Consider the following 15,929-nt stretch of genomic DNA (forward strand, 5'->3'; position numbering starts at 1 on the left):
GAATCTACTCTGGGGAATGGGGGTGAAAATCTAATTTGTGAAAAGGGCGCCTGAGGCACCACAAAAATCTCAACCTCTACAGTGGCGTGACTCTTGCAATGAATGCAAGCTACGTTGTACATATATCTTCACCACCTACCCCAGACAGCACTCTTTGCAAAGTGCTATCTTCCATTTCATGACATGTCCGCTGTTATATTTTAATAGGAAAAAAAGGCAAAAGAAACATGTACCTTTAGTACTCACATTTGGAGAGGGTTCTAGAAATTTTGTGTAGCCTTTTCCTTCTAGTAACTTTGTTTGTATATGTCGTCCTTCAATAAACGCAACATAGTCCTGGAAGTTGCTACATGGCCCAGCCAGGACACTCATAAAATTGAGGTGGTAGCTAAGGTACTCCAAAAAAGTTGGTCTTCTCCTGGAAAACAATCACAGTAAATGCTCAAATCAGTGTTGGTGTAATCCATAAATTTTAAGAAATATTTTCCTTCACAAATTGTCATTATTTGCACAAAGAACAGTGAAAATAGAATGAGCTAGAGATCGAATACAAAATAATTACAAGGTGACTACACGTAGATCCTAACAAAAAAGATAATTTCTTATATAGCAAAACATGACCCTTATTGTATTAGTGACTGGTACTATCCTATACAGAGGAGAGCAACACCTTTCTTGGTCATTTAGAGACTTCACAAAACAGTTGGTGCACTCGCTTTCAAATCGCCTAACACATTTGTGTGGCATTTCTTTGCTAGATCCTCGAATTGCACTGATAAAATTGCCAGAGGCAAAATAGGAGGGCTATGCTGAAAGCATAATTGGAGACAACATCCCTTCTCACCAGAGTTCTCTCAGCCCTATATAGTAAGTAGATGGTAAATCCAGAGTCACCAAGATGGCTTCCAAAGTCATAAAATACATACCTACTGCAACCTGGGGTGAAATCACTTGGGCGTTCCAATATGTATAGACAAAACATAGGAACATGCACTTACACATTCCCCTATATTAATATTATTAAATAAATACGAATTAAAAAAGATCTTACTTTACATAATTTTGGAGTTGTTGCTTGCTGAGTGATCCTGGATTTTGACACATCCCTTTAGGATAGAAAATATAAAAATAATCAATAACCAAAAGTAAAGGAAAAGAAAGAAAAATAAATAGTCAACAAGCCATTACAGAAAAAAAAAAAAAATGTGTGAGATAGTGGTGATCATGCAGAAGTATAAGATGGAATACTCTACATGGGATAGGTTACCCCCTTCATTATACAGTGTACACACACACACACACGAAAAGGTATAAGATGAAAGAAGATGAAAATTCAAACCAAGACAATCAAATTAGAAACGTTATACACATACATTGCTAAACTAGAACATATAATTTAATTTTAAAGTATCTTCCTTGGCCCCTATGCAGGCATGTATCAACATTCATGACATCAAATGATAGTTTCTGTTTCTCTCACCCCTGAACCACAGTACCTTTATCTGACACTAATGATAACTATGCCCACATCAGACAACTGTAGAGGTTTGAACAAACAAAAAAAATCTTCTACAGGAAACATTATTAGGAAAGTACGACATATCTAACTGGACTCTTGGCAATGAAAAATACAAAAAAAAAAAAAGTATAATTGTTTTGGTTGTTCCAATATTTAAGCTGGACATTTGTTATATAGCTGTGCTTTTAAACTGAACTTGCTTAATTCTAATATATACTAAGGTAAAGATTGCATAGGTCTTAAATGTATTTTGGATGGATGAACTGGTTTCATCTAGAGCTGCATCAATACTACAGCCTCATTACACTACCCTGTGCTTCCAATGGTAATTGTGCGTGAGCCAATAGAGTTCCACCCCCCCTATGTGTTTAGTGCAAGTAAAAAAATTAACTGTGCTCGCAAATATATTCAAGGCGCCCAGAGACTTGCATATAAAATTAAATACAGTAAAATCTTTATATCATGGAAAAAAATGTTATATATTTCATAAAATTAAAAAAAAAAAAATCTATTTTTTTTTTTTTTTAATTTGAATACCCGAGGCCAGTCCAATACAGCAGTGGTCCCCCATTTACCTAGCTACAATGCAGTATATCTTTTCTTTTTTCTGTTTAAATGTTACAGATTGAGTGGGGAACATAACCCATGTGCTTTCATCCCTGAGAATAATCCTTATTTCCCTTTCCTTCACTCTGCTCGTCTGCTGGCCACAAATGCCCCATAGCACCGGAGAGGCACTGTTTGCCAATTCAGGTGACAGAAAAGCTGTCAAGGCAAGGAAATAAGATCGCCACCACTCAGCTGCCAGCCAGCTTCTAAAAATAATAAATGCACAAGTCTTAGTTGCATACGGTAGCAAATGCATGTTTAAACCATCCATCAATTTCAAGGCGAGTCTGCTAATAGGATCGTCCTAACTAATCAATGGGAGTACCAATATTGGATCACATACACCACTTTTATATTTATATATTTTTAGATAGAGTGCAACTTACCAAAGGGTACACTCATAAGTACCCCTTCCTGCTTCCAACTTTTGTCAGTTATAAACAGTTTGGGCACCTTCCTTTTTGTATAATATAGAGAGCTCAAGATGAGGTGTAGTCCAGCTTTTGAGAGAACTTATAATTCTGCAGCTGTTCTGGACCTACAGGTTTCCTAACCAATAGTGTGTACAGTATAGCTCAGCATTGAACAACCAGTGGCTTGTCAGCCACTGTGAAACTACAAGTTCCAGCAAGCGCCAAAACAGTAGGAGGTTCTCTCTATCAGTTATACTTCCTATTGAGTAGCACTGTCAGCCCTTACAAATTCTATAACCAGGGCCTGATAATCCAATATGCTGACTAGGCTACAGCATAGGGTGCAAAGTGATTGGGATGAGAGGTATAAACTGAAATTTTAAAATATAAGCGAATAGTTCTTCAAAAGTAAAAAGAAAAACCATGAAGAAAACTCTATAGTGAGGTTTTAATCTTGATGTATTCATATGGTAAATGCTGAAGTCAAAGAGCCAACCTTGGGGGGCTCTTGAGGATAAGTAGAAGATAAGGCACAAGCGCGACAGCCCCCTCCACCTTCAGATCTTTATCCTCAGTAGCGCTTGTTCTTACCTCCATTTTGTTATACAGTTCTGATTGTAATAAAAACAAAATGAGTGACAACGATTGCCATGAACCTTTTAAAAAGTCAAGGGGGGGGGGGGGGGTAGAGTTTCAAAAATACAGGAATATAAAGATTTGTAAGGGAGGCGAAGGTAGGATTATTAGCCTTGTGTGGAAGGCAAACGATCATATTAGCCTCGGGCGGCCTGAAGCCTTAATCAGGCCCTGTCTATAACAAGTCCCAATGGTAGCAAGCCTAGGCCAATTATCACTACAATAGAGAATCCAGCAGTTTGGAATACTCACATTGCAATTATTATTATCATCCTTTATTTGTTAGGCGCCACAAGAGTTCCGCAGCGCCGTACAATGCACAAACAATAGACCGTACAGGGTAAAATATTACTGAGCAGTAAACAAAATTACTAGTTAAGAGTCATCCACACCTCCAACAATAACACATTTATTTAAATGAAATAAATTCCCAACCTCAAAAACTGAAACCTTATTAAGGTAGAGTCTGGTCCTTAGTATACACTTAACCCAAGTCAAGAAAAAAATTGGACTGTAAAAACTAGGTTTGGACATTTCACCTATATCAGCTGCCTATTGCTCTCCACTGACAGCTCTAATACAACTATTAGCTAAAGTAAGCACCACAATGGTGTTATTCTAACTAAGGGTGTGCACCGGCCACTTTTGGTGTTTTGGGTTTTGATTAGCTTGAGGTTTTGGGTTCTGATTTGTTTTGCCAAAACACCCCACGAAAGGTTTTGGTTCTGATTTTTTTTTAAAAAAAAAAGCATAAAAAGTGCTAAAATCCATATTTTGTTTTTTTTTCACTCTTACACTATTATTAACCTCAATAACATTCATTTCCACTAATTTCCAGTCTATTCTGAACACCTCACAATATTATGAACCTAGCTCAACCTCACACACATAAAAGACTTTCCACCTACAACTATTTGGTTCTAAAGCGTACAGAGAGCCCAGTTTCCCTCTCTTCTTTCCTCCCCTCTCCCTATAATGACATCCCTATGTTTTTCCTTCTTTTGCTTTCTCCAACCCCTCTCAACCAAGTTTCTAGAATGGTTCTAATACATTTTATCCCTTTCTAAATTTGTGTCTTACTTCATATATAACACTGTTTTAATTGTTTATCTAAGAATCCGTTTTATGTTAAGTATACCACACCATTCCACGGCCAAATTCTATTTCTGTATCCTCATACCTTGATAAATCTGTGAAATTCAAATAAAAACCGATTTAAATAAAAAGATGTAACTATGTTCAGTATTTGGTTAATGAACTCACAAGCTACATGTGTGAGAGCTCTTGATGTGAATATATCACTGATTATCTTTATTTGTCCTAGTGCCACAATGGTTTTCCTTCCATATGTCACTTATAGTAGTGCTTGATAAATATGTTATGGAATACAGTATACAGTTGTTGACAATATACCTACATAATGATTTCTCTTCCTGTGAAATGGCATAGTAATAATTAGTAATCATTACATTCAATCTGCAGAAATATATATTAATGCTCATAATAGCTGTGGAAATATAAAAATATGCTTAACTTATGTCCCAATGTTTAGGCTGCTGCCTAGACATCTTTGTCTAACACCTCTGAGCAAGATGCTTGTCCCACGTACACTCCAATTTCTTTCCATCCCTTCCCAGTTTAATGTTGTTAAACCCAACCACCCTCTTCCCTGATCTCAGCCCAAATGAAGATGGCGGCCGCAAGCGGGGAATTTATGACATCCGAGTCTCGCGAGATCCGACGCGAGACTTGGACGTCAGAGCCTCACTTTCATTTTTTTTGGGCGCCGGAAATACCCGAACAGTGCTCGGATCCCATCGGATCCGCACTGTTCGGGTAGGCTCGGATTAGCGGAATCCGAGCCCGCTCATCCTTAATTCTAACTCATCATCAATGTTTATTTTGAGGCGACACAGATTCCACAGTGGCATTCAGTCAGCAATACCGAAAACAGAAGCATACCAGAATCATACAAATACATTTAAGAGCAGGAGAACAAACAATTGTATCAGTATGGACATAAAAAAATAACACACAAGACCTGGCGCACGGAGATAGGATGATTAAATAGGATAGGCGTGACAACAGAGTCCGCAGCTGTAGAGATCAAATGAGATCTCAAATAGAGAAAAATCCAAATGCAAAAAAAAAACAGCGCTGATCTCTATGACACACAATCCTGATACTTGACCCGTGATGATAAAAAACAATTTATTAAAATAGTAATAGCATAACAAAGCAAACACTGGCCAATGTATACAAAAAATTGTTAAGATCGTATACAATAATGATAACAAAACAACACATATGTTGCCTGAATAGAGTTATATCAAATAATCACTAGATGATTGGATTAATGAGCCAAAATGATATCTGTTCCAATGCCCCGAGAAAAGGACAAAAAAAAAACTCTCCAATGTCTCAATGTATGATTATTCCAAGAGACAGAATATAGCGGTGTGGCCACACCTATTAGTGAATAATTATGATGTGAATCAAAGTAACCTTGTAAATCAGTAGAGAGTCTCCTCCAATATGTAAAACATGTAGATGTTCCAAAAGCCGAGACAATAGGATAATAAACTGACAGTCAATCCACTTAAAAGTGACTTCATCAGAGGTGATTACCTCTGATGAAATCACTTAAGTGAAAAAACGCGTCAGTTTTTTCAAGCTTCACTTGGCCATTTTTTTTATCTGCCTACTTATTACATTTAAGCCATTTATGTCCTGGAGTAGAGGCATAGATTCTGAAGAATCAGTCATCTGCCGTCTTGTACACCTTAAAGACGCCGAATCAGTGGAATCTAGCTGCGGGATACGAGTGTGACAGGATTATTCCTTTGGTAAAACATCGACCCTGCCATCCACTACGGACTCTACAGTGGTGCCGTGTCATTCCGTTGATTACGCCGCTACAGACCAGTATACGGGACTACATTATGGACCAGGTCTGTTTATACTGAACCGCAGTTAGCGGGGAGAGGAGTGGTGTGTTACGAGTGTTAATATCAGACACATGGATTGATGGTCAGTTTATTATCCTATTGTCTCGGCTTTTGGAACATCTACATGTTTTACATATTGGAGGAGACTCTACTGATTTACAAGGTTACTTTGATTCACATCATAATTATTCACTAATAGGTGTGGCCACACCGCTATATTCTGTCTCTTGGAATAATCATACATTGGAGAGTTTTTTGTCCTTTTCTCGGGGCATTGGGACAGATATCATTTTGGCTCATTAATCCAATCATCTAGTGATTATTTGATATAACTCTATTCAGGCAACATATGTGTTGTTTTGTTATCATTATTGTATACGATCTTAACAATTTTTTGTATACATTGGCCAGTGTTTGCTTTGTTATGCTATTACTATTTTAATAAATTGGTTTTTATCATCACGGGTCAAGTATCAGGATTGTGTGTCATAGAGATCAGCGCTGTTCTTTTTGCTTTTGGATAAAAAAAAAAAAACAATTACACCAGTAGACAGAGCAGAATATAACGAAACACCTTTACATGAGGACAAGGAAGTTATGACAGGAGATAGGAGGAAGAGATAGATCACACAATCAGTACTAACATACTAGGAGGAGCGGGTAACAAATGGGGATAATGTGGTAGTGGGAAACAAGTAAAGTCATGGGCAAAAGTTTTGAGAATGGCAAAAACATTTTCTGCTGCCTCAGTTTTTATGATGGCAATTTGCATATACTTCAGGATGTCATGAAGTGAAATCAGATGAATTGCAATTAATTTCAAAGTCCCTCTTTGCCATGACAATGAACTTTATCCTAAAAACATGTCCACTGCATTTCAGCCCTGCCACAAAAGAACCAGTTGACATCAGATTAGTGATTCTCTCCTTAACACAGGCGAGAGTATTGACAAGGACAAGGCTGGAGATCACTGTCATGCTGATTTCATTAGAATAATAGACTGGAAGCTTTAAAAAGGAGGGTGGTGCTTGAAATCATTGTTCTTCCTGTTAAACATGGTTATCTGCAAGGAAACATGTGCAGTCATCATTGCTTTGCACAAAAAGGGCTTCACAGGCAAGGATTTTGCTTCTAGTAAGATTGCACCTAAATCAACCATTTATCAGATCATCAAGAACTTCAAGGAGAGAAGTTCAATAGTTGTGAAGAAGGCTTCAGGGTGCCCAAGAACGTCCAGCAAGCGCCAGGAAAGTCTCCTAAAGTTGATTCAGCTGCAGGATCAGGGCACCACCAGTGCAGAGCTTGCTCAGGAATGGGGTAGGGGAATGTAAAAAGATAAGTTTTAAGGGAACACTTGAAATATTGGGAGGTAGGTGGAGAGCTTGTCAGACCTATTCAAGTATTCTAATTCAATATGAGGGTGGATAGACCGTTATAATTAGGGTTACACCTCCACAGGATTGAGAAGGTGTCTGATCACACCCAGCAGCTCAGTATAGTGCTCAGAGAAGCCGTTTGTTCTGTAAGAGGCAGAGAAGAGGTCTGTCCATGAAGACTGACAGAGGCTCAGATAGGGGCTGTGTAGAGGGACAAGTGTGAGGTCATTGTCTGTCCTACAAGATAAAGCAGAGACAAACTGCAGCTCCAGAACATTTTGCCACAGACAGGAGGTCTGTTCACTAAGAGTGGTTTTTGCCTGAGGATCTCAGAAGAGTCTTGTAATGAGAGACAGAGACTACAATGACTAATTGAGCTGGAAATCCCTGCTACACAAAGTATTTGTGAGCAGTTGTTAAAAAGAGAGCGGTTAGCGGTATAGCTGCCCACTAATTAGAGAGAAGCCAAGAAGTGAGGTAATACTCTGAATGAGGACTAGAGGTTTGCAATTTCCAGGTACTTTGATGTTGACAATGAAAGAACTTCTATTGTCAACAGTTGAGTTGGTCGGATGGATATCCTTATTTTTGCATTCAAGCACTAGGCACAGACCAAAAGGTTGCTGCCTTTAAGCTAATCCATTTCAAGACTCTATGCAATATGACTACATTAATTTAGAGGTATGCAAACAAAGCAAAACCAAACCTACCGTAATTTTGTAGTAAACTGTAAAAGGTATGTTTTTTATTATTATGATAGTGTCCCTTTAAAATAAACATAGCATTTGTAAAACGAGGACCGTTCTAGTTAAAGCCACATCTTACCATCATGTACCTGGAAAGCCAGTGTCGTGATCTTCTGTGTTACAATCATCAAGGGACTACAACAGAGAAAAATGTTGCCATCAGATACAGATTATATGCGTCTATATCACCCATACAAAATAATGATTATGTTGATTTGCACAACAAAAATATAAAACTGCTACTGTTACTATTAGTGATGGACAGGCCTGCTTTTAATTATCAGTATTGGTGGTTGATAGTGGGGATTGCCATGACTGCACAAATGGTATTCATGCCAAAATGGTCAATCTGGAAAGCAAAGCATGGATTTTCTTTTTAACGGGTAGTAACTATACCAGCCAAACACTTAGACCAATCAGAATCAGCGAGAGAGATTAGGAGTTTCCCCGTAACAAACATGTCAACTGCCCTTTAATGTGTATCCATTTGTACATGGCAAAGAGCTTCTTTAAATTTAAAAATCAGACAATTTATTTTCACTTCCTTGGCTACCACTTCAGTTCATTCCAGGATCTCCATTCCTGTCTATTCCTCTTAACGTGGGGCATTGTTGCGAGTACTAACACTTCCAGAGACATGGTGCCTTTACTTTCCAGTCGCCATCTTGAAAAGTTGACTACGGGGCAGATTCAAATATAAAAAAAATCTGCACAAGGTGCCTCCAGAACGGCTGTGACACACCTCATTTTTTGGGATTTTTTTTTTTTTTTTTTAAAACAGAAACACTCGTTTTTGCTTGCAGAGCAAAAATTAGTGCCAATTCTTACTGTAGTAACAATAAAAATGCGTGGCCGCAGTGTTCTGAGGAACATTGCAGCCAACTGAATCTGCCCTCTCTCTGAAGCCAGTTGCTTGCTATGCTGGCATCACCATGCAGTGACAATGAGGTGGATTAGAATTATTATTGTAGAATTGTATGGCGCCACAGCGCTGTACAGTAGGGAAAACTGGATAGTTGCTCAATATCAATAAATATTGTAATCCTAACAGTACAGCATGTGCAACCCACAAAAAATAATTTTTGTACTTACCGTAAAATCTCTTTAGCTGAACACAAGTTGGGGGACACTGCTCACGTTGGGGTATAGAGGGCGATGTGGGAGTAATGGCACACAAAAAAAACACCAAAAAAAACACAACTTGTCTAGCCTGCTCCCCTTCCCTCTATGCCCCCTCCACAAAAAGAGCTCAGTTTATTTATTAACCAAGCCACAAGAGAGTGAAAACACAACCAACAGAACACACAACAGAACTGTGGGAGAAGGGTGGGAGCGCAGTGTCCCCCAACTCGTGTTCAGAGAAAGATTTTACGGTAAGTACAAAATTCCTATTTTCTCTTTCACACTAGTTGGGAGAGAACTGCTCACCTTGGGGACGTTCTTAACTGGCCCCTATGGGTCCGAAAGCTCAGAATAAGCGGCTCATAAAACTTTACGGCCAAAACTTACGTCTTCTGAACCAAAAGACATGAAAAAAAAAAAGCCTGGTGAATGTATGAACAGAAGACCAAGTAGCTGCCCTACACCACTGCTCAGTCAAGGCCCCATGCCGCGCCGCCCAAGAGGCATTAACCGACCTCATGGAAGGAGCTGTCAGACATTCAGAAACCAGAAAGCCTGCTGATCGTAGCGGTGATCTATCTAGCCACCGTCCACTTTGTGGCCGGCCAGCCACACTTGCGATAGTCATACAGGACTAGAAGACTATCAATCTTCCGAACTGAAGCTGTACGGTCCACATAAATCCTCAAAAATGACCACAACTAAAGAGACCGAGTCCAGACCAGGCACCAGCGAATCCTGAGGAAGAACCGGCAGAAAAATATCCTGATTTATGCAAAACATCGAGACCACCTTTGGTTGAAACGAAAGCTTAGTTCTAAGCAGCGCACGATCGTCATGGAAAATCAGAAGAGGAGCCCGACATTACAGGACTGCCCACTCTGGAACCTGTCTTTCCGAAGCAATGGCTGTCAAAAAGGTCAATTTTCACGAGAGTAGTTTTAAAGAAAGACTCCAAAAGTTTCAAAGGGCGACTTTTGAAGTGACAAAAGGACCAAGTTTAGGTCCCACCAACCCACTGGCAGAACAAAAGGCTGTTGTACATGAAGTACACCCTGTAGAAACGTCTGCACCTCCGGCAACAGAGCCATACGTTTCTGAAAATATACAGACAACGTCACCTGGACCTTAAGGGACAACAACCTCAATCCCTTGTCCAAACCATTTTGCAGAAAAGCCAAAACCCTGGCTAAACGAAAAGAATTAGTAGGCACTTTGATCTTCTCACACCAAAATATATATGCTTTCCAAATGCGGTGATAAATGGTGGATAATGACTGTTTTCTCGCCTGGATCATGGTTTTAACCACTCTCTCCGAAAACCCTTTCTTTCGGAGAATCAAGGATTCAACCTTCGAGCTGTCAAAGCCAATAGAGATCTAGGTCCTGATGAATGGACCTTGACAGAGAAGATCCTGCCTGAGAGGTGGACGCCAAGGACAATCCACCGACATGTCTAGAAGATCTAAGTACCCCGCTCTTCTCAGCCAATCTGGTCCCAGCAGAATCACTAGAACCCTTTCACCCGAAGCTGGATCTTCTGCACTTTGCCTGAAGGGAGAAAATCCCTCTGACAATTTGTGTCGAACAACAATCCCAGGAATACTATACATTGGGTTGGTATCCAACTGGATTTTTTGTAGTTGAATACCCATCCATGTTCCTTCAGAATGTCCCTGGTCAGTTGCAGATGTGACTGAAGCAGAGATACAAACTCTGCCTTGATCAGCAGATCATCTAGGTAAGGTAAAATTGTCACCCTCTGTAAACGCAGCTGAGCTGCCATTATAGCAATCACCTTTGTGAACACTTGTGGTGTAGTGGCCAAACCAAATGAGAGCCCTAAACTGAAAATGCTCCAGATCCACCGCAAGAGACTTTGATGACCTGTCCATATAGGAATGTGTAGGTAAGCATCCTTGATATCTAAGGATGCCAAGTACTTGCATTTCTTCATGGAAGTTATCACAGATCTGATGGACTCCATTTGAAAGCTGGGTACCTGTAAGCAGGTGTCGAGGTCCTTCAGGTTTAGAATTGGTCTGAAGGACCGATCTAGTTTTTGCACCAGAAAAAGGTGAGTGTAAAAGCCTGGACCTCTCTGCCACAACGGAACTGGAGCAATCACCCTGGCATCCCAAAGTGACTACTACCCCCTGCAAGCCTGTCTTTTCTCAGACTCCCTGGGAAAAGGTGTAGTCATGAAATGTTGTGAAGGTGCCCCCACTGGGTCCAAGATGTATCCCCTGGACACTATATCTTTCACCCAGGAATCTGTAGTTGACCTGAGCTACCGGTCCTGAAAGAGCAGGTGGAGGATGCAGGAAGCCATGCTGCTTGGCTTCTAGAAGAACCACCTCGAGCAACCGACAAACGGAAAGGAGCGAAAACGGCTCCCTTTTGCTTTTAGCGCAGCTACCTGGAAGAAGAGCACGCCCCCCCCCCCCCCCCCATAGCCTGAGCGATAAATTTGTCCAAAGGAGAACCAAACAAAGCTGCTCAGTCATATGGGACAGATTCCAACGCTCTCTTGGAATTCGCATCCGCCTCTTAAGATCTTAGTCACAATATGCGCCTAGCTGCCACTGCTAAGGAAGATATTTTTGACAACTCCTGACCCGCATCCCCTAAAAATGCAGCAGGATCTTTAATAGAGCCAACTCCGTTCTAGCCAAGCCAAACTGTACTCCTGCATGAAGGGTAGTGGCCCATTTTTCATCAGCTTTAAACGACCCAAACCGCCGCCATCACCAGGCGCAGAGACACTCCAGACGCTAAATAAATAGATTTCAAAATCGATTCATACTTTGTCAGTACTGGGTTTAAGAAACGCTGCATTTGGCAACAGAAAAACAGTAGACTTTGCCAAGTGTGCAATAGGAGCTTCGATACTGGGATGAGTCTCCCATGATCCTACCTCCGAATCTGAAAAGGGGTAGAAAAGTTTGTACTGTCTGGGAATCTGAAAAATATCATCAATCTTATGTCTGGCCTTGTCCCAAACTTCCAACAGTTGTGCAGAAGGAGGGAAGAAAACCGTACTATTCTTTGCCCTTTTAAACATGGAGGTCTGTTATACAGATTGTTCCCCATCAGATATGTTCAGAATGTGTCACACTGCCTGGATAAGGTCCTCAATGCCCTGTCTATTGGACATATCCTTCTGTGGGCAAGTCCTCGTAGTCAGAATCCTCTAGAACATCACCATTTCCCAATTCGGATGGATCCGTGTCCGAATCTTCAAACTCCTGGGTAATAGGCAGACCCAAGTGTTTACGCCATTCACCTGCCATACTCGAATTGAACAATTTTTCAAGGGAATTAGACAATCTGGGCAACCCCACAGACCGTTCCAAACTACTCAACCAAACAGGTTCCTGGACCACCACCCTGCAGCAACTGAGACGCCTGTCCTGAAGGAATGGCGTCTGAGGACTGCAGACCCGGAGAAGAGGAAAAAGGTATCAGCCCCTACCGTCCCCAGGCATGGATTGTCTCAAATTAATGCGACAATAGATCGTGCCAGCTCCTTAGCCCAGGTTGGTTCCACAATGTCTGCCGCACCCACACACGAACGCCCGCCCAGGTCCTCGGCCTCGCATACCATGCACAGGCTACCCTGGTCTGACCGTCCACCAGGCATTTTTGACTCGCACCTAGTACAGGTGTAGTACATTAAAGAGACACATGCACAGTGGCTTAGTGGTTAGCACTTCTGCCTTGCAGCACTGGGGGCAGGAGTTCAATTCCCGACCATGGCCTTATCTGTGAGGAGTTTGTATGTTCTCCCTGTGTTTGCGTGGGTTTCCTCCGGGTGCTCCGGTTTCCTCCCACACTCCAAAAACATATTGGTAGGTTAATTGGCTGCTAACAAATTGACCCTAGTCTGTCTCTGTCTGTCTGTGTATATTTGGGGCTTACAGTCTAAATTCCCTATGGGGTAGGGACTGATGTGAATGAGTTCTCTGTACAGTGCTGCGGAATTAGTGGCGCTATATTAATAAATGGTGATGATGATGGTGATGAGACACACTGTAGAACTATCTTATGAAAAAGAAGAACTATACATTAGATGTCAATCGGTAACACTATAGAAATACACAATAATACAGTGCTTCAGCTAAGACTAGAACCAGGAGTGTTCTGTAATGTACACAAACACTAAAAAAAGATATAAGAAACAACAAAGCCACGCTATGTCTACTGGTTCTCAATCCCTAGGGATGTGTCTGCCTCTGAGTGTCCTGCAAACAGGGTGGGAAATGGCTGATAAGCGTGCCAGAGCCTTGAAAAAAAAACAGGTGAGTTAATTACCTAACTACGCCTACTTAACTCTTTGCTGGCCTGCACAAAATCAGCAAAAACACATAGATTTGTGATTTCAGGTGAAAAAAAACCCCCAAAACACCCCACACATCAGACCCTGGCGGGGAGTGCGCTCCAGCGACAGCTTCCCACCGGCATAATATGTCTCATTACCTGTTTGCACCACAACTTCTCCAAATGCGGACTGACAAGCTGTGCAACTGGACCGCAAGCAGCTCCGCTTCCACAGCAGTCACGGGTGACCGGAGCATGCTGACGCGGCTCCCGGGGGCGGCCCGCATCGCCTCCCTGGAAGCGGCTGGGTCCTGGACACTACCAGAGTGCCAGGTAACCCTTTTCCCGGGAGACCTACATAAATCAGGAGGGGTGGCACTAAAGGAGCTCTCCCTGAAGTAGCCGTACCGGTCACCCAGTGATTGCTGCTGAGAAATCCTAGCCATCTAAAACAAAAAAACTCTAAGACTAGACTAAAAGTGCACTACTCCTTAGGCACTAAAAGAAAAAAAAACGAGCTCTTCCTGTGGAGGGGGCATAGAGGGGAGGGGAGCAGGGTAGACAAGTTTTTAGTGCCATTATTCCTACAGCGTCCTCTATACCCCAATGTGAACAGTGTCCCCCAACTAGTGTGAAAGAGAAAGAACAGATACCCAAAAATAATGTGATCATATCAACTAGTTGGGAGACACTGTGTGAAGATTGCGGCTATCAACCTGTGCATGTGTGGTCATTTTACAACTATATTAACAAGCCCCAGTACTGCTGGAAGGGGATGAACGAATGGATATTGGCCAACCAAGCGTGTGGCCAAATTGGACATTGATTTCAAGCAGCAAGATCAGCCCATGTGTGGTCAGCTTCATCAGTTTTGTAATATCATGTATTTATTTTTCCATTGTATAATCTAGCTTTGGCGAGGACACAAAAATTGAAGCATATTTATTTTTTAGGTCTTTATATCTGTAAATATTTTATATTTTTAGTGCAAAAAGAACCTTAGGCTGCTTAAGGGATGGTCATGAAGTGGGAAATAGAAAATTAGCTTGTGAGACGAAGCACATAAATGCCTTTGGTCATTCATACAGATTCTAATGGAAAGCTCATACAGTAATGTCTACATTGGAGAAACAAAGGATTAATGAAGACTCAGCCAAAAAGTGACGCAGAAAGCATTTAAATACTTACACTGAAGCTAAAAATACCCCTCTTAGTAACAATGAAGGAGTGATTGGCAATTCTGTTTTCATTCTGTAACATATTATATACCCGTAAGAAGGTTGCACAAACTTACCCAGAAAAATCAGTGGTGAGGATGCCATAGTTAAAGATGTACACTCTGTTAACCTGGCACAGTGTTAGATACCCCAAAGCCATTATGAATGAGTAGCTGGGGAAAAAAATTAAGCAAAACAAACACAACATAATCAGACATATGCAACATAATCAGACATACAGTTCATTAATATGCAACATGGATAATTGTTTCACTTACACTGTCCATCACTGAAGGAGTCTAAAGAAACATTTTAATGGCATGTGTGCTCTGGTATTTTTAATCAGCCTTTCCTCTGTTAGTTTGTGCCAATCAAACAGAGGAGACAGATGAATGCAAGAAAAGGCAGAAATGATTAAAAAAAGAAACAGACAAGGTATTGTGCTTTATTCTGCCTTTTTAAAAATGTTTTTCCCTATCCCTCTGAAAACAGAGCTGTAGTTACTGCTTCTAGGGTGCTTCCACAAGCTGTTACGTGAAAGCGTTCTAACACATCAAAAGGTTTGACTGGAGAAATTTGGGTTACGGGTCAGATAGAAACAATGGCTTTCCGTTTGCGGAGATTAGCTTGCTCAGAGGTAGTTAACAGCTTTGTGTTTGAAGATAATTAGAGGAGCAATAAGAAATATAACTAAACATTTATCTCAATAAGTACACAAAAAAATATAAAAGATACGGTTAATGTGCCACTAAGAGAATGTAATAAATTTATACACATCAATCTATACGGATAGGCAGATAAAAACAAAAAACCACTCACTTATGGGAAAGGTTTGAATCTGGCAGTAAATGTGCTTAAATTTTACACCCAATAGTAGGACTTTACTAATGCAGCTGGAATACTGTGATAGCAACTAATTGGGCCCGATTCATTAGGGCACGTATCTGCCGGTTTTGAGCGTATCATCCGCAAAATCACTCTGCACATGCTCAGAACCAGCAGATACGTCTGGCAAAACAGCTC

General features: G+C 40.9%; 1 protein-coding gene across 1 annotated transcript in view; it reads right to left on the reverse strand.

Annotated features, from left to right (window-relative positions):
* MBOAT1 (membrane bound glycerophospholipid O-acyltransferase 1) overlaps window positions 1–15,929 on the reverse strand; it is a 63,105-nt gene that overhangs the window by 16,572 nt on the left and 30,604 nt on the right. The window contains exons 4-7 of the mRNA XM_075213133.1: window positions 14,984–15,079; window positions 8,327–8,382; window positions 1,052–1,106; window positions 247–418 (exon numbers count right to left, since the gene is read on the reverse strand). Of these exons, the coding sequence (XP_075069234.1) occupies window positions 247–418; window positions 1,052–1,106; window positions 8,327–8,382; window positions 14,984–15,079 (379 nt within the window). The remainder of the gene's footprint in view (window positions 1–246; window positions 419–1,051; window positions 1,107–8,326; window positions 8,383–14,983; window positions 15,080–15,929) is intronic.

Source organism: Mixophyes fleayi, chromosome 5 (genome assembly GCF_038048845.1).
Source record: "Mixophyes fleayi isolate aMixFle1 chromosome 5, aMixFle1.hap1, whole genome shotgun sequence".
Lineage (NCBI taxonomy): Eukaryota > Metazoa > Chordata > Amphibia > Anura > Limnodynastidae > Mixophyes > Mixophyes fleayi.